We start from the raw sequence: 26,789 nt of genomic DNA, 5'->3' as shown, positions 1-26,789 counted from the left end.
TTTATTGTGCCAAAAGATGAATAATGAAAGTTGCTTCTCAGTCGGTAACAACTGAAAAGTTTCTTCCAGACAAGCATTAAACAGAAACGAAACTGGAACAGGTAGCATGTTTTACAAATGGTTCAGCACAGTACGGTCTGAGAGAAACCCGGTAACAGGGCCAATGGTCATTGAAAAGGGAAAGAAATATGGGCAAGATTTAGGTATTGCAGAAAGTGAATACAATTTTTCTGACTGTTGGCTCAGAAACATTAAATTTTGGTGTGGCATACAAAGATTTGATGTAACTGGAGAAACACTTTCACCAAATCAAGACATGGCAGAAAAATTCAAAGACGAGTTAGAAGAAATAATCACAGATAATAATCTTAACAGCTGATCAGATTTACAGTGGCAACAAAACAGGCCTACTATGTTGATGCTTATTGACATTGTGTAGGTCTACTAATAATACTTTATGTGCTTATAATTCAGTTTTGGTTGGATACTGGGATGAAAGCCTGATCTATGCCAATATAAACGATCATTTTGAGCAAAAAGGATCATCAAGTCAAGGAATTTGACACAGTTAAGACACAAGCTTCAAACTTACAGTTGTGTCGTATGCCAAGACCACAGCCAACAGAGCGGCTGGAAAAAAGTTCACATGGCATGAATCTAATGTGTGACACTGGGTTGCTTCAAAAGAAAATTGGAAGAAAGGAGTGTCAGCAAGAGAACAATTCAGGGGACTGAAAAGTTGCCAGTATGTTAAAGCTAAGGTTCTTTCCTATGTGCAAGAAATGCCTATCTCACAAGAAATAATCCATGTGAAGGCTTTGGAAATCGCAAGATTGTTAAGTGCGCCACAAGGAGAATTCAGTGCAAGTGTTTGTTGGTGCCTTGCACTAGCACAGGGTTAAGTGGAAGACTTGAATGAGAGACACTGAGGATTCTGTAAAAAGCTAGTTTTACTTCCTGGGTGCGTGTGTCATAGGTTTGGGAGTTTAAGTGCCCCTCTAAGCAGGTCAGATGTGCTCACACATCAGAGACAGCTGCACAAGTAACTGACTGTGTGTGAGGTGCTCACAAAGGTTTTTTAGATTATGTGACTCTCCATCCAAACCAGATAACAGTAGCTGTGGGAAAACCACAAATATCAGTGAAAGACCCAAAGAAATGCCCTTCACTGATGAGAGTATCAAAATCCAAGTAGTTAGCTGACAAAGCATTCACAGCAAAGTGCCACAGTTGAAAGCACTACTAAAAACACTGGAGTTCACATAATGTTAGGAACAGAAAGCTGGGTAAACTTTAACTTGACAGTAGTGAGGTCTTTGGAGAAAATTAAATCTTGTACCTAAAAGTTTGGGAAATGAGGAAATGGAGGTGGTGCATTTGTTGCAGTAGACAAGAAACATGAGACAGTTACAGCAACAATGAATGTGAAAACATGAAGGGCAACTAAAACAAGCAGAAAGATTTATTTGTTCAGCAAGCTAGACAAAGAAACAATAGTGCTGCACGTCAAAGAGGAACTCGAAACGTTTAGCTCAGAACAGGAGTAAGTGGAGATCTATAGCTCAAATTTAAAAGAATATTTGACCATATACTGGATAAATGTGTACCAAGTAGGACAGCTGATAATTTAAGAGATCATCCTCCTTGGTATACAGTCACAGTAAAGAAACTTCTATGGAACAGAGATTGCTTAATAGGTATAAAACAAAGCACAGGGCTATAGGTAGATATGCTGAATGAGATGTGTTTGGTAGTCAAGAGCAATGTGTGAAGCCTTCAGTCGAAAGAAATTCTGGTCATGTAAAGGCTGTTAGTGGCGCAGAAGTTAGTGTCCAGTCACTCGCGAATGAAACGGGAACTGAAATTGACGATAGCAAGGCATAAACAGAAATGCTTAACTCTATTTTCAAATGTTCCTCTACAAAGGAAGGCTCATGAGTATTGCCCAAATTTAGGTCTCGTACCACTGTAAATATACATCCCCTGAATGAAAAACTGTGTCCATTAATTGGAGAAAAGCACAGGTCACACCTTTCTACAAGAAGAGTAGCAGAAATGATCCATCCAACACCCTTGACACCCATTTGTTGCAGAATCTTAGAACATTTTCTGAGCTCAAGCATAATGAAGTTTCTCAAACAGAATGACCTCCTCAGTGCCAACAACATGTATTCCAAAAATGTCGATCATGTGAAACCCAACTCTCACTTTTCTCATGTGACATGCTGAAAGCTTTGGATCAAGGTAGTCAAGTAGATGTAGTATTTCTAGATTTCTGAAAAGCATTTAATTACTCAGGATCACACCTATGCCTATTGACAAAAGTTTGATCACTTGTGGTATCAAGGGAAGTTTCAGGCTGTATTGAGGGTTTCTTAGTAGGAAGTGCACAGTATATTGTGGTCAGAGTGTCATCATCAGATGAAGAAGTAACTTTGGGTGTGCCCCAGGGAAGTGTGTTGACACCTTGTTCTTCATGCTCTATATTATGACCTTGCAGACAATAGTAATATTAACCTCAGATTTTTTGCAGATGACGTAGTTATCTATAATTAACTACTGTCTGAAAGAAGCTGAATAAATATTCAGTCAGGATCTTGATAAGATTTCAATGGGTGCAAAGATTGGCCACTTTCTCTAAATTTTCGGGAATGGAAAATTGTTCAATTCACAGGGTATCCTGACTGTGATATCAATGGATGACAATTGGAATCCGCTAACACATACAAAAACCTGGGTGTAACACTTTGTAGGGCTGTGAAATGGTATAATTACATTCCTTCCTTTGGTGGGTAAAACTGGTTGTAGACTTCGCTTTATTGGTAGAATACTGGGGAAGTGCAATCAGCCCAGTAGATGATTGCTTAAAAATCACTCGTGTGACACATCCTAGGGTAATACTCAAGTGTGTGGGACCTGTACCAGATAGGACTAGCAGGGGATGTTGAACATATACAGAGAAGGGCAGGTCGAATGGTCACAGTTTTGTTTCTCCCATGGGAGATTGTCTTTGAGAGGAACTGCAGATTTTGAAAGATAGACTGAAACTCTCTTGAGAAAGGCTTCTATCAAATTTTCGATAACCAACTTTAAATGTTGACTCTAGGAATGTACCAAAAACCCTTACATATTGATCCACTTATTATCAGACTGCCTGTCTGTCTATCTCTTAAGACTCCTTTTTATGATGGACAGGTAGACGTTTCAAGTTGAAATTTATGTCACATAGTAAAGTCCTATAGTCCCTCGGCAGTGTAATAAATGTAAGGTTCATCAAAGCGACCAAAATATATTGCCATTTATGTCATATTTTGGTACTTGCGAACTGACTCATCAAAGCCTGTAAGGGACACCTTGTTGGTCTTTGCAAAAAGCAAGGTTTCTCAGTTCAAGTAAAGAAAAAAATATTGGAAAATTGTTAATGCTTATTTGTTACTCACAAAAAGAATATTTCCTCTCTCATTTGTCATCTGACATCATACTTGAAATTAAAACATTCTCATAAGTCTTGGAATCCCTGGGACAGACATCTTGCCACTGTCAATGTTGATAGCAGCCAGAATTTGTCCACATTCTCGATCCTCTGAATGGATGAACTATCTGTATACATAATTAACCCTCAGTGCTCGAATCCTGCTTGTATCTGGCCAATTTTTTTTCCTCGCAAGCAGTGTGTGGCTTATTTTCTTCGGCGGACTTTTTGGGCTGTGACTTATATGCAGTATTATCAGACCAGTGCAGTATGTACCTTAGGAATAGCCCCACATTTAAAAACTGATACAGTAATTTGATTTGGTGTATACTATTCTGCCTTATCCAGTATAACACCGGCTCTGGTTTGGGGCTTTCCAAACTAATATATATACCTTTTTATGATTGTATTTATTAATTTCAGTATTCTAGCTCTTTGTCAGTGACAAAAGATTTGAATTCCCAAAGTATTCATAGATATACAAGTCATGACACCCAAAGAAAGACTCTTCATGAATTTGTACCTCACAGATTGATTTTCCAGTAATAACAATGCCTGCAGTGAGTCAACCAACAGTTTTCTTTTCGTTATTCTACAACTTAAAAATGATCCATTATTCTATGAGCTGGGAACAGCATTTGATGCTACTTGTTGAATTGGATGGACAGTCCACTACGAACACCTAAGATGATGTGATGAGTGGCAGATACACATGAAAAATTATGAGGTTTCAAACCTTTGTCCTTTTTAATCTGCAGAGCAAGTTGGCACACATGTATGCATAAACAGATAAGATATTACAGTATTTTATTAGTCTACTGTCCTTTAAGTTAATAGGAAATAATGTGCAGTATGTATCATCACTGTAACAGGGTTTGTTTTAACATATATGAGTTGAAAATTGTTCATTGATATATAGTAGGGCCTATGATCATTGCACACTCCTGGATTATGTGTAGAAACATCTCTAAGCATTTCATCACGAATGTTTCGAACACTATTTTACAACATTAGAAGCTGTTGGTGGTTCTAAGGCAGTTCGTGGAATTACTTACAGGGTATCTTACACAATGCTTGATTGCAGATAAAATGCAATGCCCTTGTCCAACTGAGTGTGTGCGCCCCCACCCCTCCGACCTCCTCGCCATGCCCCTCTTCTCTGTCAATTCTAATAGCTTGGATATTGACGAGAAACTCCTAGTTTTTTTCTTCCTGTGGGAATTTAGTTTTTACAAAATTAATGTTTATTTACTACTGAAGATCATTGCATCCATTGAATTTCATTGTGTATATTAAATGAGAAAATAGTTACTATTTTTGATCCTTGAAGTCTTATTGAACTATAGCCGTTAACTTTCTGTTTTAATTTTGCAGGTTTGTGATGGTAATCTCCCACCTCCTGTTGCTGCCCCTGTTTCTCTTGAAGAGGATCCACCAGAAATCAAAATGCCTGAAGGTGGAGTTGATGTACTTCGTTATGCAAAGAGCTACGATAGACCGCGGGAGACCTCTGATGTGACACCCCAACTTGTGGAGGAATATATACTTGAAACAGAACATGCCCATGGGAAAATCTACTATATAAAACTCTCGGTGTTGCAGCGTTTGTCGAACTCGGAATATATTGGAGAGTTGTATGTTGATAGGAACTATGTTGTTGGAGAACGGAATGGAGCATCGTGCAGGTACGTTGATTATGTTTGGTAGTTGTAGATGGGTGTGCATCGTACATAGCTGCAAATTTGCATGAGATTAATGTTGCAGGAATGTTACTTTTGTGGTGTATGTGTGTTTGTGTGTGTGTGTGTGTGTGTGTGTGTGTGGATTGTATTTACTGTGTCACTAGGCCTTGAAATTATTGCAGATTGAGTAACAACATAGAAAAATTGTTTATGACTTAACCAGGGTGTATACAACCCGGTAGATCCGGGAAAAACCCAGGAATTTTTTCATCCGGGAAAAACCCGGTTATTTTTAGAATTCCGGGAATTTTTCATTGTTTTAGTTACCAGTTAAATTTTTGTGATTTTGACTGGTAAGAATTAATACTCTAACGAAGGATATTACTGTATCCCGTCTCTGCAGAATAATACTTCAACAACAAAACATGAACGGGAAAAAAAAAAAAAAAATTGTAATAAAACTGAAGTCGCAAAGTAAATGCGCCATATACAACAACAAAACACAGTGCTCATACAAGCGTCTGCCAACCAAAGTGTGTCAAAGGCTTTAGGAAGAATATGCAGTGCTTCCTAACAACAAATTGCCTCCAATGAGCCTGACGTGACAGCTGTTTACATTAGTTTCATTTGAATAGCTCTTGCGCATGCTCAGTATAGTCGCGTATGAGTAGTACCTTCTCCTGCTTCTGGCTACAGATGTGTGGCTGGGAGCCACTATCTAAATTGCTCTGGTTCGGAAATATCGTAGAACTGGGGAGGATGCACTTAGCAGTCTGAGTTGTAGTGGGGAGGTGGGTAGTCTCCACGTGACCTGTGTTTATGTTTAGTGAGTTTGTTGTTTCATCTTCGTTTATTGCTCTCACATTAAATGAAAACAAAACGGATTTCTGTGGCCAGGAGCAACCAAATGAATTAAAATACATTCGCATAATTACGGAAGCTAAAATAATGTTGTTTAGTTTCGGGTTTTATTTCCACCTTTCTGACAGTCAAGCATTAATCGCCTTGCAGAACAATGAAGTTCATTTGCTCTGAGCGCTATGGGACTCAACATCTGAGGTCATCAGTATCCTAGAACTTAGAACTACTTAAACCTAACTAACCTAAGGACATCACACACATCCATGCCTGAGGCAGGATTCGAACCTGCGACCGTAGCGGTCACGCGCTTCCAGACTGAAGCGCCTTGAACCGCTAGGCCAGCCGGCAACAATGAAGTTATTTTTATCGGTTTGCTAACGAGATTTGGCTTTTATTAATCTTTTGCACTGAGGCAGTCAATTTATTTGAAACAGTGTTTAATTTCACACTGTTGGCCAGTTTCAACTGTTCCCTGCATTTCAAGTGCACGTTTTCTACCTTATAGCTCATATGGCTTTATGCCATAATATTTAACCAAACGTGACAGTACTGGTACTCAAGAAAATTTACATCCGAATCTGGACATACAGTTGTGCACTTTAAGCCAAATTATGCATTTTAGTATGGTTCATGAAATCCCATTGCTCTTGAAGTATCATTTGATGTCTTGTTTCTTTTATGACATAATGCAAGATCTTTTAATGTTTTACACATAGGAACATGCAGGCTTCCTGCGTCATCGTAGCTGCACAGGCGCAGTGACGCCTGTTATCTGGCGCTCTCTGGCAATTGCTGAAACGAACCAATTTCTAACAGGTCACGGGAAAATATTGCGAATGGTGGTTTGAAAAGTGTAACTTTCAAAGTAAATTTCCTTTCACGCAAGATGAACTATGTGTGACAATGTTCAATGAATTTCTTAAATCACAGAGCGTTTGACTCTCATTTAAAAATCAACTCTTTGAGGACGACCATGTAGAAGAATTTTGAGCCCAGAAGATAAGACATTTACCTCATTATTAAACATTTTACTGACACATTTGTGTGCTGTATCTTAAAGTGTAACATGGGCAAAAAGATCAGCATTATATGTGGAAGCTTAGCTTCTCTTGCAGATTATTAATCTTAGAGACCAATATTATTTGTGAAAGCTTTGTTTTTCTTGTAGCAACACTATGTATATTAATTTAAACCATTAACTTTTCTTTTTTGTGTGTTCGCACTGCTTAAGAGTGATCTTGCTATTGGTTGACTAGTTCACCTGTCCTATGCTGTCATCACCTGGCGAGATCACGTGACGTGCTATTACTGGCGTACAACAGTGCGTTGCAGTCTCGATTTCATTGCTTCGGAAAGTAACATGCAGTGTTTGGTGGAATTCGAATTTGTACCTCTGTAACACGAAAACCTGCAGGGTACATGTTACTGCACATCAAAGATCTTTCCAAAACGTGTTTTTTCCCCCCTGGGTTACATTTTCTAAAGTGCCGGCAAATTCTACATCTGTTTAGAAAACCATAAACATTCTAAGGACTGATAAGTTTTACAGTGCTGAGGAAAAGTATACAATCACTTAACACAGAAAAAGTGTATTCTCACTAGGGAGAAAGTGTATTTTCAACCAGGAAATCCGGGAATTTTTTTCCTTGTCCATGTATACACCCTGCTTAACATAATTTTTCTTTAATTTGTGAGAAAAATAGAAACGAAAATATGACAAAAACTCCGAAGAAAGGGCTTATCCAAGTCAGAGTATCAACTGAAAACAAGATGTGGAATGTATAGAAAGGTGACAACTTCTGTTCACTCCTTTGTGTTGTTTCATTCAGTGATAGTTTCTCAGCACATAACATGTCAAATTTTTACATATTTTTTGTTCTTTCCTCTTGGTTTGTGTAGAAGAAACCATTCATTCTGAGAACTCAAGTCTTTTTGTGTTTATGTCAAATTTCCAAACTTCCTGCCATCAGTGAATGCAGTCTCATACGCTAATTGTTTCATTTCATTTAATATTCATTTGCATGTTGTTGTTACTTGTTGTTTTAATAGTTGTCTTCAGTCAGAAGACTGATTTGGTGCATTTTTTCATGCTATACATCCTGTGTGAGCCTCTTCATCTCCGAATAACTACTGCAATCTACATCTTTCTGAATCTGCTTATTGTATTCATCTCTTGGTCTCCCTTGACGATTTTTATCCCCGCTCCCACACTTCCCTCTAATACTAAATTGGTGATCCCATGAGGTCTCAGAATCTGTTCTCGATACCTCCTTTTCATCAAGTTGTGAAACAATTTTCTTGTCTCCCCAATTCTGTTCAGCACTTCCTCATTAGTTACATGATCAACCCATCTAACCTTAAGCATTCTTCTGTAGCACCACATTTCAAAAGCTTCTGTTCTCATTTTATCTAAATTGTTTATTGTCCATGTTTCACTACCATACATGGCTACAGTCCAGACAAATAGCTTCAGAAAAGACTTCCTAACACTTAAATATATATTCAATGTTAACAGGTTCCTCTTTATTTGCTTATTGGTACATAATTTGCTAACAGTAAGAAACGAAGTAAATTGACATGTTTTTACCATATATGTAATATGTAGGCTATTTCTCCTGCAATGAGAGAGGAACAAATGTTTTAAGACTATGTACTGTAGTCCCAGATTATAACTTCATAGCTGGTAAATTTGTTCCACACTGTAAACAGATAAATCATATAGCACAGCTCATAATGACAGTAAGTCCTCAGTACATAGCATTGGTTTTTAACAGTTTTGAGTTTATGAGTCAGGGTGACAATTATTGAACTAAATGAAATAAAGTCGTCATAACTTCTGAATGGTTTGTGTTAGGATGTTCAAACCGCATGGTTGGCCATAGGACATGATGGGAATTAGTATGTGCATGCACGTGCGCCTTGCTGTTGTCGGCCTTTTGTATGTGAAAATGTCACATTACCGCGTACCTGAGTGTGTAGTGCGTGTGAAAGCCTACTGTGCGAGCAATAACTGCCCAACTGTGACACAAAAGAAGTTCGCGACAGAGTTCAAGCCGAAGACAACTGATCCAAGTGTGCTAAAAATCAAGAATTTGATTTGCAAGTTTGAGAGAACGGGCAGTGTTCATGATACCAGTATTGGCAATAGTCAAAAAAGCATGAAAATGCGTGAAAACATTGAGAAGACATGTATTGTGTTTCAAATCAGTCCCAGAAAATTGAACAAACTGCACAATAGGTGGGAATAAACCGGGAGACATTTTGACGAATTGTTGTTGAAACCTGCATCTCTTCCCATGCAAAATTCAAACCCATCAGCCATTAAGGCCCAGGGCCATGAAACAGCGGTTGTTTCACCAACATTATTGTCCACAGAATTGACGAACAGGACTTTGATGTGAATATGGTTTGGTTTAGCGACGAAGCCGACTTTCTTGTGGATGGTTTGTCAGTAAGCAAAATTGGCGTATTTGGAGGATTGAGAAGCCACATTTCATGATTGAGAAGTCTCTCCACCCTCAATGGGTGTCTGTGTGTTGTGCAGTGTCCAGTCATGGAATAGTCGGTGGCACGGTGACTACCAAATGGTACATGAAGGTTTTGGAAGATGATTTCATCCACAAGATCCAAAGTGACCTTGATTTCGACAAGATGTGGTTAGTGCAAGATGGAGCTTGAGGAGCACCTCAGGGACTGCATTCTGGGTCTGGGATACCCAGAACATGTGCGACTCCTTGTACAGCAAAAACCCTAAAACCCTGAAAACAGCTGTTTAGGTGCTCATTGACAGCATCAATGTTCCGACACTTCAGTGGGACACGCAGAATTTCGCTATTCATCTGCGCCACATCATTGTCGATGGCAAGCACGTTGAACATGTCATAACATAAATCCAAATATCTGTAGTGACATTTACATGTTGAATGAAGTGTGTGCATGCTGCTGTAGTTTGTAACTGGTTGACATTTTTTCTTTTTCTCCCTCCCTTCTATATAGTTCAATAATTGCCGCTCTGCATTAACAGCTCCATTGCATCGAGAACAATCTGCCTGACTCTCTTTTGGCATTACTGTATGGCCTGTTACTAAATTACGTTGAGACAATTTAAGTTTTAGCACATAACAATCTTCATAGCTGATTATATGGTCAAAGACACTGTGTACGGGCAGAGAGTGTATTGAGTTTCCTTGGAGAATAAAGTCCTCATTTTATAGTTGTCCTTAGATTTTTCTTTTTACTGTGTCCACTACCATTGAATGCCAAAACAGCATTACAATTCATCAGTGAGCACATTCTGTAACTTATCGGCCTAATCCAAATCTGCAGTATAAGGCAAGGTCACCCATGCTATCCATTTTAGAACTGACAGCATTGTTTGTTGTTTGACTCAAAGTAGTAATCTCACTCATTCATCTTGTAATAAGTAAATCATGAATATCAACATAACCATGAATACTTGAGTTCTACCATCTGTTGATTAATCATTCTATTACTGACCTATGCACCTGTGCTCTGTTGAAGTTCATTCTTCATAGTTTATCAGGGTGTGTGATGTACTGTAAGTAAAGTTCCAGAAAGTTGTCCTAAATCCTCAAGGTTGATTTGTTTTACTAGGCATGGTCTTACTGGAATTGTTATGCCAGACCTATAATGGAGCATGTAGAGGGACTATGGCTCAAGTTTAAAAGTACAGTTTACCATACAATGGATAGATATGTACCCCGTAGAACATTTTATAATGGGAGGGATGCTGCATGATATACAGTCACTATAATGAAACTTATTACAAAAGCACAGGACTGTAGATAGAGATGCTGAATGAAAGGCTTTTGTCTATCAAGTAGGCAGTCGTGAAGCCTTCAGTGACTACGATAGCAGAATATTGTAAAATTATCTTTCACAAAACCCAAAGGAATTCTGGTTGTGTGCAAAGGTTGTTAATGGCACCAAAGTTGGTTTCTAATCCCTGGCAAATGAGACAGGAACTGAAATTGAGGGTAGCAAAGCAGAAGCAGAAATGCTTAGCTAAGTTTTCAAATGTTCCTTTACAAAGAAAGACCTAGGAGATCTGCCCCAATTTAATTTTCGTACAACTGAAAAGTTGAATGGAATCGGCATCAATGTCGTTGATATTGAAAAACAGCTCAAATCTTTAAAATTGAATAAAGCTCCATGGTCCGATGGAATCTCTATCAGTTTCTATATTGAATTTGTGGTTGAGTTAACCCATCTTTTAACTGTAATCTATTGTAGTTCCCTTGAACAAAAAACTGTGCCCATTAGTTGGAAGAAAGGACAGGTAACACATGTCTACAAGAAGGGTAGTAGAAGTGATCCACCAAACTACCATCCATTATTTTGACACTGATTTGTTATAGAATCTTAGAACATATTCTGAGCTCAAACATAATGAGGTATCTTAAATAGAATGACCTCCACCATGCCAACCAGCATGGATTCTGGAAACATCGATTCTGTGAAACTCGACTCATACTTTCCTCACACGACGTACTGAAAGCTTTGGATCAACACAGTCAAGCAGATGAAGTACTTCTTGATTTTCAAAACGTGTTTAATACAGTACCACACCTGCGTTTATTGTTAAAAGTACAAACATATGGAGTATCAAATTAAATTTGATAGGAAGGACACAGCATGTTATCTTGGACGGTGAGTCATTGTCAGATGTAGAAGTAACTTAAAGGTGTGCCCCGGGGAAGTGTTTTGGGACCCTTGTTGTTCATGTTGGATATTCAGAATGAGATTTTCACTGTGCAGCGGAGTGTGCACTGATATGAAACTTCCTGGCAGATTAAAACTGTGTGCTGGACCGAGACTCGAACTCAGGACCTTTGACTTTTGCGGGCAAGTGCTCTACTAACAGAGTGTGACACTTTCCCATGGATCAAACAAATGTTTGACCATCAGTGCTGCCCTTCTCTGTATTAGTTTAATATCCCATTAGACCTATTTCGTACAGGTACCACACGTTTTAGCAATAATGTACGATGGGTCGCGAGTGAGTTGTAAGCAGTTAACTTTAGACTGATTGCACTTCCCCAGTATTCAACCAATAAACTACTAAAATCTACCACCCACTTTACCCACAACTAAGCCTATGTGATCATTCCAGATGAGTGAAATCAGTATTAGTGTTATTGGTTTGAGAAACAGCTGAAATCTTTAAAATTGAACAAAGCTCAAGCGCCTGATGGAATTCTGTCTGATTCTATATTGAATATGCAGCTGAGTTAATCCGTCTTCTAACCATAATCTATTGTAGTTCCCTCTAACATAAAACTGCATCCAGTAGTTGGAAGAAAGCACAAGTAACACACCTCTACTAGAAGGGCAGTGGAAGTGATCCACAAAACTACCATCCAATATCTTTGACATCAATTTCACATGCCTACTGTTACATCCAGGAACTTTTACGAGTTGTCAATTTCAACCGTTACTCATTAATATTAAAGTCAAAGGATACTAGTTTTTTCGTTTTGTGAAATGCAAAATTTTACGTTCTTGAATATTTAAGCATGTTGCCAATCTTTTTGCCACTTTGAAATCTCATCAAGATATGACTGAATATTTATGCAACAACGAAAATAATCAATTTTTGACAATACAAGATAATTGGAGAGAAAAAATCTACTCATCAAGCAGCAGCAAGGGAGCACACATGTAAAAAAAGGTTTCATGTATGGAAGCTTTCGGAGCCACTGGATCTGAAAGCTTGCATATGTAAAACTGCTTTTTCATATGTGTGTTCTCCTGTTGCCAGTTGGTGAGTAGATTTTTTATCAGTTCAATTACATTATACTGAATATTTATGCTGCTTCTTCCAGACAGCACTTCATTGTAGCTACGGCATGATCCGCTAAAAGTCTGAGATTAATATTAATATTGAAACTTCCTGGCAGATTAAAACTGTGTGCCCGACCGAGACTCGAACTCGGGACCTTTGCCTTTCGCAGGCAAGTGCTCTTGCCCGCGAAAGGCAAAGCTCCCGAGTTCGAGTCTCGGTCGGGCACACAGTTTTAATCTGCCAGGAAGTTTCATATCAGCACACACTCCGCTGCAGAGTGAAAATCTCATTCTGGAAACATCCCCTAGGCTATGGCTAAGCCATGTCTCCGCAATATCCTTTCTTTCAGGAGTGTTAGTTCTGCAAGGTTCGCAGGAGAGCTTCTGTAAAGTTTGGAAGGTAGGAGACGAGGTACTGGCAGAAGTAAAGCTGTGAGTACCGGGCGTGAGTCGTGCTTCGGTAGCTCAGTTGGTAGAGCACTTGCCCGCGATAGGCAAAGGTCCCGAGTTCGAGTCTCGGTCGGGCACACAGTTTTAATCTGCCAGGAAGTTTCATATCAGCGCACACTCCGCTGCAGAGTGAAAATCTCATTCTGGAATATTAATATTTCCTTCAAGGTAATCAATATCCAACATGAAACTTCCTGGCAGATTAAAACTGTGTGCTGGACGAAGACTCGAGCTCATCACCTTTTCCTTTTGCGGGCAAGTGCTCTACCAACAGAGCTACCCAAGCATGACTCACGCCCCATCCTCTGGGTAAAGCGGGTGGTAGACTTTAGTTTATTGGTAGAATACTGGGGATCTGCAATCAGTCTAAAGGTGACTGCTTACAACTCACTCATGTGACCCATCGTACATTATTGCTAAAGCGTGTGGTATCCGTACGAAATAGGTTTAATGGGATATTGAACTAATACAGAGAAGGGCAGCACTAATGCTCAAAGATTTGTTTGATCCATGGGAAAGTGTCACACTGATGTTGAAAAAATTGAACTCCAGACTCTTGAAGATGGACATAAACTATACCAAGAAAACCTACTAACGAAGTTTCAATAACTGGCTGAAAATGATGACTCCAGGAATATACTACAACCCCTTCCTCACATAGGGATCGCGAGGACAATATTAGAATAATATTCATTCAATCAGTCATTCTTCCCACATTCCATATGTGAATGGAACGAGAAGAAACCCTAGTAACTGGCACCATGGGGACATCCTCTGCCATGCACTTTGCAATGGTTTTCAGGACATTTTTGCAAGTTTAGATCGTGCGTACCTGTAGACATTAGGGTTAGTGTGGACTCCAAACCTCAGAGCGATTAGGCATTTTCAGTGTTAACAAAATTATTGTCTTCATTATCTCCTGGGCTGCATTCCCTTCACCGTATCTACTCCTACCCATTCTAGCTCCTCCCTCTCCTGCAGAACACCCCTCTTTCTCCCTCCGTGTTTCCCTTTATGACGACCATCAGTTGTGCTATTCCTTTTTGGCCTTGTCTTGTGTTTTCACTCTTTCTTCTCCCCCCACCTTTTTCTGGCTCTCCCTAGGTGATTTACCTCCCTTTGTAAATTATTTCCATAGCGTGAGCCATATGGGGAAGAGCTCACTCCCAAGTGTCTTCGACATGGATTCCTCATCTCCCTCCTTCCTCCCTTCCTTCCTCACCATAGCCCGTTCCCATCACTAATTCATCAGCACGTGTACCTGTTTGTGCGAGGAGGGGGTGTCTTGTTACGCAGTCATCTGGCTGACCCCCGACAACATAGGTGTGACATTCCTGGGAGAGTGGTTACTCATCTCTTTGGGCCATCAGAACTTGTGGCTGCACCAAGTGGCCCTTTCTACAACTGGGTGGTGCCCATGGCTTGAGTCCCAGAATGGAATGGGTGGTACCACGGCAGACCCTCTGCACATGAAGTGTGCTAAGTTCCGTGCTTTTGGCCACACTTCTGCAGCCATCTCTTGAGACAGGAATGGCTCTCTGTCTGTTCCTATTATTGCTTCCTTTACATTTCTCTCCTCGACCACCCCTGGGAGGAGGGCCACACCTGCTGGCTTGGGACGAAATATTTTCCCTGTTATTTGGCTTATTCCAGCCAAATGCCAGTTGGGGAGACTTTCGCTGCTACCAAATGGCTTTTTTTTTTTTTTTTTTAAAGATGTGATCTGGTTCCCTAGAGATTGAAACCTCTTCTGCCAGTTAGTCGGATTCCCTTTGTGCTTGTGAGCACTTAGATCCTCCTTAAACATGACACAGGGCTTTACCTTCCACAGGGACTGCCTCCTTCAATCTGGTACTTGGAACTAATTTGGCACAGCATAACATTCATTTCGTTCAGAGAAGTCCTAAGCACAATGACGTTGATACCGGTGCTTTCATCCTGGCTTTGGAGGGGTACACACTTCCAGAAAAGGTCAAGCTTTATCATGCGCTGTTTCCAGTGTCTCCATTTCAGTCACATGTCTTTGTGTTGTGAGGTGAATCCTATTTGCAGTGACTGCTGCAGCCCTTTCCACTTGGGGAGTCCTCAAGTGCATGGTTATTATCATCACTTCCCAGAATTGCTTGTGTTGTATTGCAGGAATCTCATTTTATGGACACTCATTTGATGACTCCTCATGATTTCCACGCCTTCAGCCAGCACTGGGTTGACCCTTTGTGAGCTCTTTGTCTACACTGGTCGCACAGACATTGTTAGTTCCTGGGTTCCCCTTCATACTGTGCTGGAAGCAGTGGCCATTTGGATCCACTTAGACTGCAGTAACAATATGCAATCTTTATCTCCCTCCAAACCGGCCTCCTATGCTCCTTGCTCTTCTTGGCCGCCTTCAACACCTCCTTCCCCCCTTTCAGTCTCCTTAGGGATTTTAATGCCCATAACCCTCTGTGACATGGTACTGCGACTACTGACCAAGGCAGGGCTGTGGGAGACCTGCTGGCTGGGCTTGATCTCGGCCGCCTTATCAGTGGAGCCCCACTTACTTTAGTGTGGCTCATGACACATTCTCTGCCCTTAAGCTTTCCATCTCTTAACCTTGGTTTCCTTCCCTCCTTTCACTGGGGAGTTCATGACAATTTATGTGACAGCGACCATTGTCCAATAGCCTTGTCTTTTTCTGCAGCATCACTTGCCTGGACACTGTTCCAGGTGAGCCTTTACTAATGCGGATTGGGATGCCTTTTACCTGTGCTGCCATCCCAACTGCTCCACCATGCGATGGCATTGATGAATGCACAGATAGTTTTACCGACGTCCTCCTATCAGCAGCTCCTTCAGTGATTCCTTCCGGAAGACTGGCCCTCGGTGACCCACGAAATTGCTGCGGCTATTGACGACTGCTATTGTGCTCTCCAATACTACAAAAAACATCAGTGTCTCGACCACCTCCTAGCCTTTGAATGGCTTTGTGCCCAGGTGCATTGGTTTGTGAAACACGAGAAACAGATTTCTTGAGAAAGATATGTTGCTACCTTAGGGCCACATACTCCCTCTTCGCAGATATAGGCAAAGATCATGCGCATTTATGGTCGCCATCCTCATACAGGTGTCCTGGGAATTTCCTTGGTTTGTGTTATCCTCACCAGCCCAGATGCTGTTGCCGAGCATTTTGCTCAACATTTCGCCCGGGCCTCAGCAGTGGTCCACTATATGCCTGCTTCCATCTTCTCAAACACCATCTAGAATAAGCCCTTTTCTCTCTCGTCCCACCCCCCCATCCCCCCACCCCTTCTGTTTGGAGCCATAACAATGTGTCATTTAGCGAGTGGGAATTCACCAGCACCCTTGCTGCCTGCCCCAACACGGCTCCTGAACCAGACCATGTGGATAACCAAATGCTTCATCACTTATCGGCGGCCAACCAACATATTTTTAACCATCTCTGCTGAGAGGCGAGAAAGTATCATTATTCCAGTTTTGAAATTGATTAAATCGTCTCCTCTGATGGATAACTGTTGTCCGATCAGTTTAACTAATGTCCACTGCAAGTTATTTGAAAGTAAGTTGAGTCGAAGGCTGTATTAAATGCCTGAATCCCAGTATTTTACAGCTTCGACTCAGAGTGATTTTTGCTAGGCCGCTGTAGGCAGATAATTTAGTCCACCTGGAGTCTGCTACCTGAACAGCTTTTGCCTTGTTGCATGAAGTTTGATACCACTGGGTGTTTGTGATATCGCATGATGCCACCTGACGTGAGTGGGGCATCTTTGGTTCACTCCAGATTTTTATTGAGAACTTTGTTTCATGTTGCATTTTTCAGATACAGTTTGGCGCCTCCAGTAGTACCTCCCATCTGGAGGAGAATGGGGCTCCACAGGTTTCTGTTTTGAGTGTCCTCTCTCTTTAGTTGGTTTGATATGGCTGTGGGACATATGGTGTTGCCCACTTTGTATGCTGATGATTTTTTTCATTTATTTTTGTCCATCTATGATGGGCATTGCTGAACACATACTGCAGGGAGAAATACACTGATCAGTCTTGGGCCTTCATTCATAGCTTCCATTTTTTTAGCTTCCAAGAGCTGCATTATACAGTTCTATAGTTGCCATACAGCCCATCCCCATGCAGATCTGTACCATGGTGGCCAGTCCTTCAATGTGGTGGATTCACCAACATTTTTTGGCACTAGTCTTTGGTGCCTACTTGACGTGGCCTCCCATTTTTGTCACCTGAAGTGGTCTTGTTGGTTGCACCTCAGTACTCTTCGATTCCTCAGCAACACCAACAGGGCTGTGGGCTGCTCTTCTTTGATACTTCCCTACACAGCTTTTGTCCAGTCCTGTCTAGATATGGGAGTCTCACCTACAGCTCAGCATCACCTTCAACATGACAGGTGTTGAACCTGATACACCGTTGCGAGGTACAACTGGCATCTGGTACCTTTTGGACTAGCCCTCTGATCGGCCTCCTAGTTGAGGCAGGGGTTCCACCATTTCATGTTCTGTGCCAACAACAGTTGACTATTTAAGCGTTATGCATCTGCTGCTCCCCAGAGCAGCCTAACTACAGTGTCATCTTTCCAGATATGGAGAGCCACCTCCTGCAATGGCGGCCCATATCTAGGGTTATGACCACCATCCGCATCCAGTTACTTTTTTCAGAACTCCAGCTTTCCCCTCTACCACCTCTTCTCTGAGTCTACTCATGTACGCCTTGGTGCATCCCTCATCCGCACCTCTCTTTTGAGCTATCACAAAGTCTGAAAGACTAGGCTCATCCTGAGACCCTCCACCACCAATTCTTCTCTATTCTTGGCACGTTTCAGGGTTCAGAAGTAGTCTAAAGAGATGGTTCGATGTTTGCCGGTGACACTGGCTTTGCTTATGTTTGTGCAGGATGTAACGAACTGTGCCCCGTGCCCGATGGCTGCAGTGTTTTCATTGTGGAATTGGAAGCCACATACGTGCTCTTGAGCATATCTGTTCCTGCGCCAGTGAGTCCTTCCTCATCTGTAGCAACCCTCTGAGCAGTGTACAAGGTTTTGACCCAGGTTACCCTCACTGTCCCTTGGTACTGACTATCCAGGATTCCTTTTTGCTTTGAATAATGTAGACGCTCGGTGGTCTTTGTCAGGACCCCATGTCATGTTGGGATCCCGGGGAATGAACTAGATAACAGACTGCCCAAATTGGCTACCAGCAAACCACCTCTTGAAATTGGTAGTATCAAATTCTAAGGATTTTGAAAGCATAATGGTACACTCTTGAGTTTGTTGAACAAACTACAGGTGATAAAGAAGACCACGAAACTGTTGAGGTCCTTCATGTCGGTCTTTCGCAAGGACTCCATCATCCTTTGCCGCTTTGCATTGGCCATATTTGGCTAACTTATGGTTAGAGGTCTGCGCAGATAAGAAAAGTGCAATCCGCATCCGCAAGGTCCTAATCTGCAACCGCATCCGCGGCAATTAATCCGCATCCGCAAGTTCTTTATCCACATCTGCATATATTTAAGTTTTGAATGAGTAATTAATAGTAATAGACAGTAGTACTTAGAATTATCATATGTAATGACATAGTTATTGTCAGGGTGCCATTTCTGCAACAACTTAACTACTTTTTATATATACTAAGATGGTATCTGTTCATTCGGACATGTCCGAAAGAACAGATACCATCGGTGACTATGCAGCTCGTTATAATGAAATTACAATGAACTGAACACCCTTAGTTGCTCATAGGCGTTGACATACGCCAACGGGGACAGATGAAAATGTGAGCCCCGACTGGGACTCGAACCCTGGATCTCCTGCTTACATGGCAGACGCTCTAACCATCTGATGGTAGACAGTGGGCAGGTTTGCCACCCAGAGAGCACTTCACAGGCCACACAAAAGACACGGTTGTGGAAACGGATTAGGCGCAGGTCTCTTGGGTACAGCTACGTCGGTCGTAGCCAGGGACTGAGGACAACAGACATCGGCTCTACCCGGGCCCTGAAAGATTCCAAGAATGTCAACAGACTTGAAGTTTTCAACTAACATTGCAACATATGTCCTGGGCAGATGCCTTGCTCATTATCCGCAGATGACCCATGGATATTCGCGCCGGTCGTGCCAAGTAACAAATACCGCGGATATCTGCAGATATATCCAGGGATATCCGCATCCGCGCAGACCTCTACTTATGGTCATCTCTTCAGTTGTGAGGATCCGCCCTACTGTTGTTGTGGTGCCTGTTCGGCAGTGGTCCATGTTTTGCTGGACTGTCCTAACCTACCCACCCTGTGGTGGTCTCTTGACCTTTCTCACTCACTTAACATGGTGTAAGCTTGTGATGCCTTAGTGGCTAATCTGATGTTATGGTTTATTTGTGAAGCAGGTTTTTCCAGTCTCTCTAAGGGATAGCATTTCTGCCTTGTCAGCCCATTGAGGAGTTGGCAGGACAACCTGTTGCCTTCTCAGCCTCAACTGGGCAGCGGCTGTCTGGGCTTTGTGGCCTGCTCCAGCTGTCATCGTATCCACCCGTGTCGTCTTCTTCCTCTTTCTTGTGTGTTTTCGTTGGCTTGGTGTCCTTCATCTATTTTCCGTGCTTCTCTTGTGCTGTCTGTGTCTGTAATCCTTTGTGGGTATCATTGGGTGGGGTGCCTCCGGTATGTGGCGAGAGGTATGTCCACCCTTGCATTTTCTGCTTTTGGGGGCCTCCAGCTGCTCCCTGGATGGGAATCTCACCCGCGTTTCTTTCTTCCACCCCCGTTTTTAATCCCTTGTTCCTTTTTTAGGCTTAGTTGACCTTTGGTACTTCTTTGGATTTCCTTTCCTTTAATTTGGTGCACTAGGCCCTTCTTTAGTGTGTAGTTTTGTTGACCTTTCTGTACCAGGTAGGGGGCTGTTATCTCATGACCTCGTAGTTCGCCGGCCGTGGTGGCCGTGCGGTTCTAGGCACTTCAGTCCGGAACCGCGTGACTACTACGGTCGCAGGTTCGAATCCAGCCTCGGGCATGGATGTGTGTGATGTCTTTAGGTTAGTTAGGTTTAAGTAGTTCTAAATTCTAGGCGACTGATGACCCCAGTAGTTAAGTCGCATAGTGCTCAGAGCCATTTGAACCATTGAACCTCGTAGTTCGGTCCTTCAATCACTAAACCAACGAACCACCCATCAGATGCTATAGAAATAGAAAAGACAAGTGACAGAAAAAGCGCTCTAGGAACCTATTTGAGATTCAACTCTGGACCTTTGGCTTTGTAGTTGGGCACTTACCAATGAGCCACAACTAACAGTATCTGCCATAAGTTTTTTGGAGCTGTAGTGGTGGTAAGTGGGCTTGAATGGTTCGCTGACAGTAACATTTCCAGATCACAATATTTTTATCGCAGCACCTCAATGTGTAGCTCTTGTGTAACATTGTTTATATAGGAGATCTGAAATTAATTTGAACTCATCTAATTATCTCTGTTGACTTACCTGTCAGAAAGTGTGTCTATGCTGTAGCTACACTATGTATATATTTATACCCATTGATACATAGCTTAACATTAAATGGAGTGCGTTCATTGATGTTGTTGGAGACCTTTGACTACAAAGTGTACTGTTCAAATTTCTAATTACTGTACAGTGGATTTTTCATTGTTTGATTAAATTACTGTACAGTGGATTAAATTTAGTGCAGCAGCAGTGTCACTGGCAAGTGGAAAACTACAAAGCAAAATGGTTGAGGTACAAACTCCACTCAGGACTTGGATCCCCCCCCCCCCGGTAATGTGATGTCCATCCCAGAAAATGCTTTACGTACACTGACAAAAAAAGTAAAGCGCCCAGAAGACGGGGTCGGACATCATTCTAACTTGGCACACATGCACATCATTGGTCGGTATGTAAATGATTATTAGAGTTGCAATTTCCTCAACAGTTGTCAGCGTGAATTAGTGTTGTTCATGTGTAGTGTTTTTCCGAGACCTGGAAGGGCATATAAGACACACGAACAGCATCCTGTGAGTGATCACTGTGAAGGACACTGAGGTGCCACATGCTCGTGTGAGACAGCGTTATCAGCACCTGACAGAGTTTGGAAGGGCCTTCAGTGTTGGTTTCCATGTGGCCAGCCTGTCAGATTGTGCAGTATCCAGATTGTGGAGCATTCGGATGTGATGAAGGCCCAATGTCGGACTGCGTGAAAATACCGTGATTCAGGTCGACCAGGTCTGACCACCACAAGAGGGAAGGTCGCTGTATTGTGCACCAAGCACACTATAAACCGTTCACATCTGGCCCGCTGTCTGAGAAAAAGTAATGGACACCATGCGACATTGTGTCATCCTGCACCATTGGTTGGTGGCTAGCTGCAGCCAGAGGAGGGAATTACCATCCCACCACAATACACACGGCTGCCTTTGGAGTGGTACCCACAACTAGGAAGTGTGGACTGCTGATGAATGGCTTTGCATTGCATTGTGTTCAGCGATGAATTCGGGTTTTGCACTCTTCTGCAGTCTACTGACATTATAGGGAGCCACAGTGGTGTTACTCCTGGTATAACAATGTGGGGAGCCTATGGGTATGACTTTAGGTCACAACGGGTGGTGATTGAGGGAACTCTTGACAGCACCCAATGGTACATCATGTACATCCTGTGTTTCTCACTCCTGTGCTAGTCTTCTACTAAAGAAGGCTCAAAATAATTATATCAAAAATAAAGCTTCTGATGCAGTAAATAAAATTATTCCAGCTCGTAATCCAATAGATAGAAATCCTGTATAATTTTTTCAATGGGACACTGTTGTTCCACACAGGGCATGTGTATGTGAGCTGTCTGCATGATGCTGGGGTACTTCCATGCCCAGCAAGATGCCAGATCTGTCCTCAGTATAATATGTGTGGGACCAACTCAGATGTTGACTCCATTCCAGTGCCAGTGTTCAGGATACCAAGAACCAGTTACAACATTTGTATTCATATTCGAGGAGAAAAAAAAAAAAAAAAAAAAAACACCTTGTTTCACAAAGCGCTGACCATCCAGCACACGTAGGTCTATCAATTAATCTTATGATTTTGAAATGCATCCCTGTTGGTTTTGGAACACATTCTAAGTTGATTTCTGAATGAATCATTAGTTGATTTTCGAATTCGTGCATAGTGTACGTGATGTCTCTGCCAGAGGAGTCACCGCCGCATCTAGAAATAAACTTTCCTACAGACAAAAGGGGATCTGGGCTGTATGAGCTGAGCAGAATAAAGCTGAATGAGTGAATGTCAATCGTTTTTTGTGGTTGACTGGGTTTGAGAATCATCAGCATTGTCACAATTACTGGTGAAATCCATACATTCAGACTGCTAGAATGGAAATAAAAGACTAACAGAAATAACAGGTAAGAAAGATTAAATATTAATCTTCTCTATGTATCCAAGAAAATGAAATTTTGACAGAAAATTTTTGGTCAGACCGCTACATTAGTAAGGGCCAGTTGTTCAGTGCCCGTCTAGCAGCCACTTAAGTTCTATGCTCAGAGTAGTGCGGAAAACACGTTGTACGAACAGGTAATATTGCCTAACTGGATAATAAACACAGGACAACTAAACTGGTGATTGTGGCAGGGTTAGTGAAGTTAACCAGAGAATAAGTTTTGACACTGCCAGGAATAATTACAGAATTAGTGATGACAAGATAGTTTGTTAGAATGAGGAAGGAGAAGAAACGGGAACATCACACACATTATGAAAGAATATGACAATTCCAAATTTGTGTAAAAATTTCATAGTACTTATTTTCGATCTCGTACTTCAGAAGCTGGAGCATATTAATGAAATGTGAAACTATGAATTATATTCTGTCGTTTATAAAAATGACCATTTGTGCCAAAACAATCTAGTTTATTTGGTGTGTGTTACAATTGGTGCAATATTAGGCAAGACTGTTTTGTTTTATCTAGTAGTCAGTGACGAAATACACGTAATCAGATCGAAGACTGAAGAATTTTGGAACACGTATTATGTTCGAGTATAATGACTTTTCTGGAGACTAGAAATCTACTCTGTAGGAATCAGCATGGGTTTCGAAAAAGACGGCCGTGTGAAACCCAGCTCGTGCTATTCGTCCACGAGACTCAGAGGGCCATAGACACGGGTTCACAGGTAGATGACGTGTTTCTTGACTTCCCCACAGTCGTTTAATGAACAAAGTAAGAGCATATGGACTATCAGACCAATTGTGTGATTGGATTGAAGAGTTCCTAGATAACAGAACGCAGCATGTCATTCTCAATGGAGAGAAGTCTTCCAAAGTAACTTTGATTTCAGGTGTGCTGCAGGGGAGTGTCATAGAACTGTTGCTATTCACAATATACATAAATGACCTTGTGGATGACATCGAAAGTTCACTGAGGCTTTTTGCAGATGATGATGTGGTACATCGAGAGGTTGTAACAATGGAAAATTGTACTGGAATGCAAGAGGATCTGCAGCGAATTGATGCATGGTGCAGGGAATGGCAATTGAATCTCAATGTAGACAAGTGTAATGTGCTGCGAATACATAGAAAGAAAGATCCCTTATCATTTAGCTACAAAATAGCAGGTCAGCAACTGGAAGCAGTTAATCCATAAATTATCTGGCAGTAAGCATTAGGAGTGATATAAAATGGAATGATCATATAAAGTTGATGGTCGTTAAAGCAGATGCCAGACTGAGTTTCATCGGAAGAATCCTAAGGAAATGCAATCCGAAAACAAAGGAAATAGGTTACAGTATGCTTGTTCGCCCACTGCTTGAATACTGCTCAGCAGTGTGGGATCCGTACCAGATAGGTTTGATAGAAGAGATAGAGAAGATCCAACGGAGAGCAGCGCGCTTCATTACAGGATCATTTAGCAATCGCGAAAGCGTTACGGAGATGAGAGATAAACTCCAGTGGAAGACTCTGCAGGAGAGACACTCAGTAGCTCGGTATGGGCTTTTGTTAAAGTTTTGAGAACATACCTTCACCGAGGAGTCAAGCAGTATATTGCTCCCTTCTACGTATATCTCGCCAAGAGACCATGGGGATGAAATCAGAGAGATTAGAGCCCACACAGAATCATACCGACAATCCTTCTTTCCGCGAACAATATGAGACTGGAATAGAAGGTAGAACCAATAGAGGTACTCAGGGTACCCTCCGCCACACACTGTCAGGTGGTTTGTGGAGTATGGATGTAGATGTAGATGTAGATGTAGAAGATGATGATGGTGGTGATAATGTGTTTGGTTTGTGGGGTGCTCAACTGCCCAGTCATCAGTGCTTGTACAAAGCCTCAACTTTTTCTCAGTCCAGTTTTTTTCACAGACCCCGGGCAGAGAAAATCCCCAACTCGGCCGGGAATCGAAACCGGAATCCCGTGATGCAGAAGTAGCAATGCTAGCCACTAGACCATGAGTTGCGGACTAATCAGATCAAGAAACCACGCCAGTCTTCTAGAAAGCTCATCTGTCTTGGGTACTATTTGTGTTAACAGATTTTTCATTATTAGATGACGACATTTCAGTTTTTCTTGTAGCAAAACATTTGACGAACTTTGATGAGGCAATAATTCTGTCCCAGAAAGGAAAGCACGCCATGTAAAGTTGTAGCAAGATTAGAGAGAGGAAAGAAATGGAAGGACATAAGGTTTGAAGAAATGTGTACTGTCTTACTTGTCTCTTATTGCTTATCTTTACTGGTTTCATGTATCCTATATTTAATTTTATGTTGCACAAAACAGCAAGTTATTAGCTAATAGGCAATAAAGAGTGCAAATTTTTTGAAGAGTTCTTGTTCTCCCAGTTACAAATAATCCCATCCAGTATTAATTGTTGTGCGGGGTAGCCCGCGCAGTCTGTGGCGCCTTGTCAGAGTTCATGCGGTTCGCCCCGTCGGAGGTTCGAGTCCTCCCTCAGGCATGGGTGTGTGTGTTTTTCTTAGCATAAGTTAGTTTAAGTAGCGTGTAAGTATAGGGACCAATGACCTCAGCAGTTCAGCCCCATTGAACTTATCTCAAATTTCCAATTTCCAGGATTAATTGAGAGGTTGTTTTTTTTTAAAAAAAAAGAGGGCAGGATGTCAATCCGGCCGACTTTTAGCAGGAGAGGCACCACAGGACATTTTAATTTCCACTGTCCTGAATATAGTTTGATGTCATCTATTACAAAATATTACACGTTTGAATTCCACAGAGCGAAATACAGTGACATGCGATAGAAGAATGCTGTGTGAAGAGGCGTGGCACTGCACTTGGCACACTTAAGACCAAATAACATGTTTACATTTCCTTGAACACATGTTTTACATATTGGACTCTTAAGAAAGATATGCGCTACAAAATGAACATATTTTTGAAAAGTAAATTGTTTAAATTTAGGGCGTTCTACCTCAAACGCTTGAGGAAGGGGGGGGGGGGGGGGGGGCAATATCTAGTATTGCCCTGGTTCGGAAATATCATAGATTGGGGGCTGATGCATAGAATAGAGCAGCCTGAGTTATAATTGGGAGGTGGGTAGTCTCCATGTGACCTGTGTTTATGTTTAGTGATTTTGCTGTTTTCTCTTCGTTTATTGCTCTCATGTCAAATGAAAACAAAATGGATTTCTGTGGCCGGGAGCTACATAGTGAATTAAAATACATTCACATAGTTACAGAACACCTTAATATGTTATTAGTTTCAGATTTTATTTTATGTCCACACTTCTGAATGTCAAACATTCATCCCCTTGCAGCACAGAGAAGTTATTCTTGTTGGTTTGCTACAGAAATTTGGCTTTTAATAATCTTTTCAGCTGAGGCAGTCAATTTATTTGAAACAAAGTGTTTAATTCCACACTATTGGCTAGCTTCAACTGTCCGTTGCATTTCAAGTGCATTTTTTCATCTTCCAGTACATGCCATAATAAAGAACGAAACGTGAGATAATACAGAACTGGTACTCCAAGGAAATTTATGTCCCAATCTGGGCGTATGAATGTGCACTTTAAGCCGAATTATGCATTTTAGTTGTTGTTGTTGTTGTTGTTGTTGTCTTCAGTCCTGAGACTGGTTTGATGCAGCTCTCCATGCTATTCTATCCTGTGCAAGCTGCTTCATCTCCCAGTACCTACTGCAACCTACATCCTTCTGAATCTGCTTAGTGTACTCATTTCTCGGTCTCCCTCTACGATTTTTACCCTCCACGCTGCCTTCCAATGCTAAATTTGTGATCCCTTGATGCCTCAAAACATGTCCTACCAACCGATCCCTTCTTCTAGTCAAGTTGTGCCACAACCTTCCCTTCTCCCCAATCCTATTCAATACCTCCTCATTAGTTACGTGATCTATCCACCTTATCTTCAGTATTCTTCTGTAGCACCACATTTCGAAAGCTTCTATTCTCTTCTTGTCCAAATTAGTTATCCTCCATGTTTCACTTCCATACATGGCTACACTCCAAACAAATACTTTCAGAAACGACTTCCTGATACATAAATCTATATTCGATGTTAACAAATTTCTCTTCTTCAGAAACGCTTTCCTTGCCATTGCCA

At 41.5% G+C, this 26,789-nt stretch overlaps 1 protein-coding gene across 4 annotated transcripts in view; it reads left to right on the top strand.

The window, feature by feature from the left end:
• Window positions 1-26,789, top strand: part of LOC126281188 (putative mediator of RNA polymerase II transcription subunit 26) — a 244,464-nt gene that overhangs the window by 47,662 nt on the left and 170,013 nt on the right. For all 4 annotated transcript variants that reach the window (XR_007551226.1, XM_049979891.1, XM_049979888.1 and 1 more), the window contains one exon: window positions 4,847-5,157. Coding sequence is in view for 3 of the 4 variants with exons in the window: in XM_049979891.1 (XP_049835848.1) it covers window positions 4,847-5,157 (311 nt within the window). In the remaining variant the exon portion in view is untranslated. The remainder of the gene's footprint in view (window positions 1-4,846; window positions 5,158-26,789) is intronic.

The sequence above is a fragment of the Schistocerca gregaria genome, chromosome 7 (assembly GCF_023897955.1).
Source record: "Schistocerca gregaria isolate iqSchGreg1 chromosome 7, iqSchGreg1.2, whole genome shotgun sequence".
Classification (NCBI taxonomy): domain Eukaryota; kingdom Metazoa; phylum Arthropoda; class Insecta; order Orthoptera; family Acrididae; genus Schistocerca; species Schistocerca gregaria.
The sequence above is the reverse complement of the archived record's forward strand: the minus strand, read 5'-3'. Positions and strand labels throughout refer to the sequence as shown.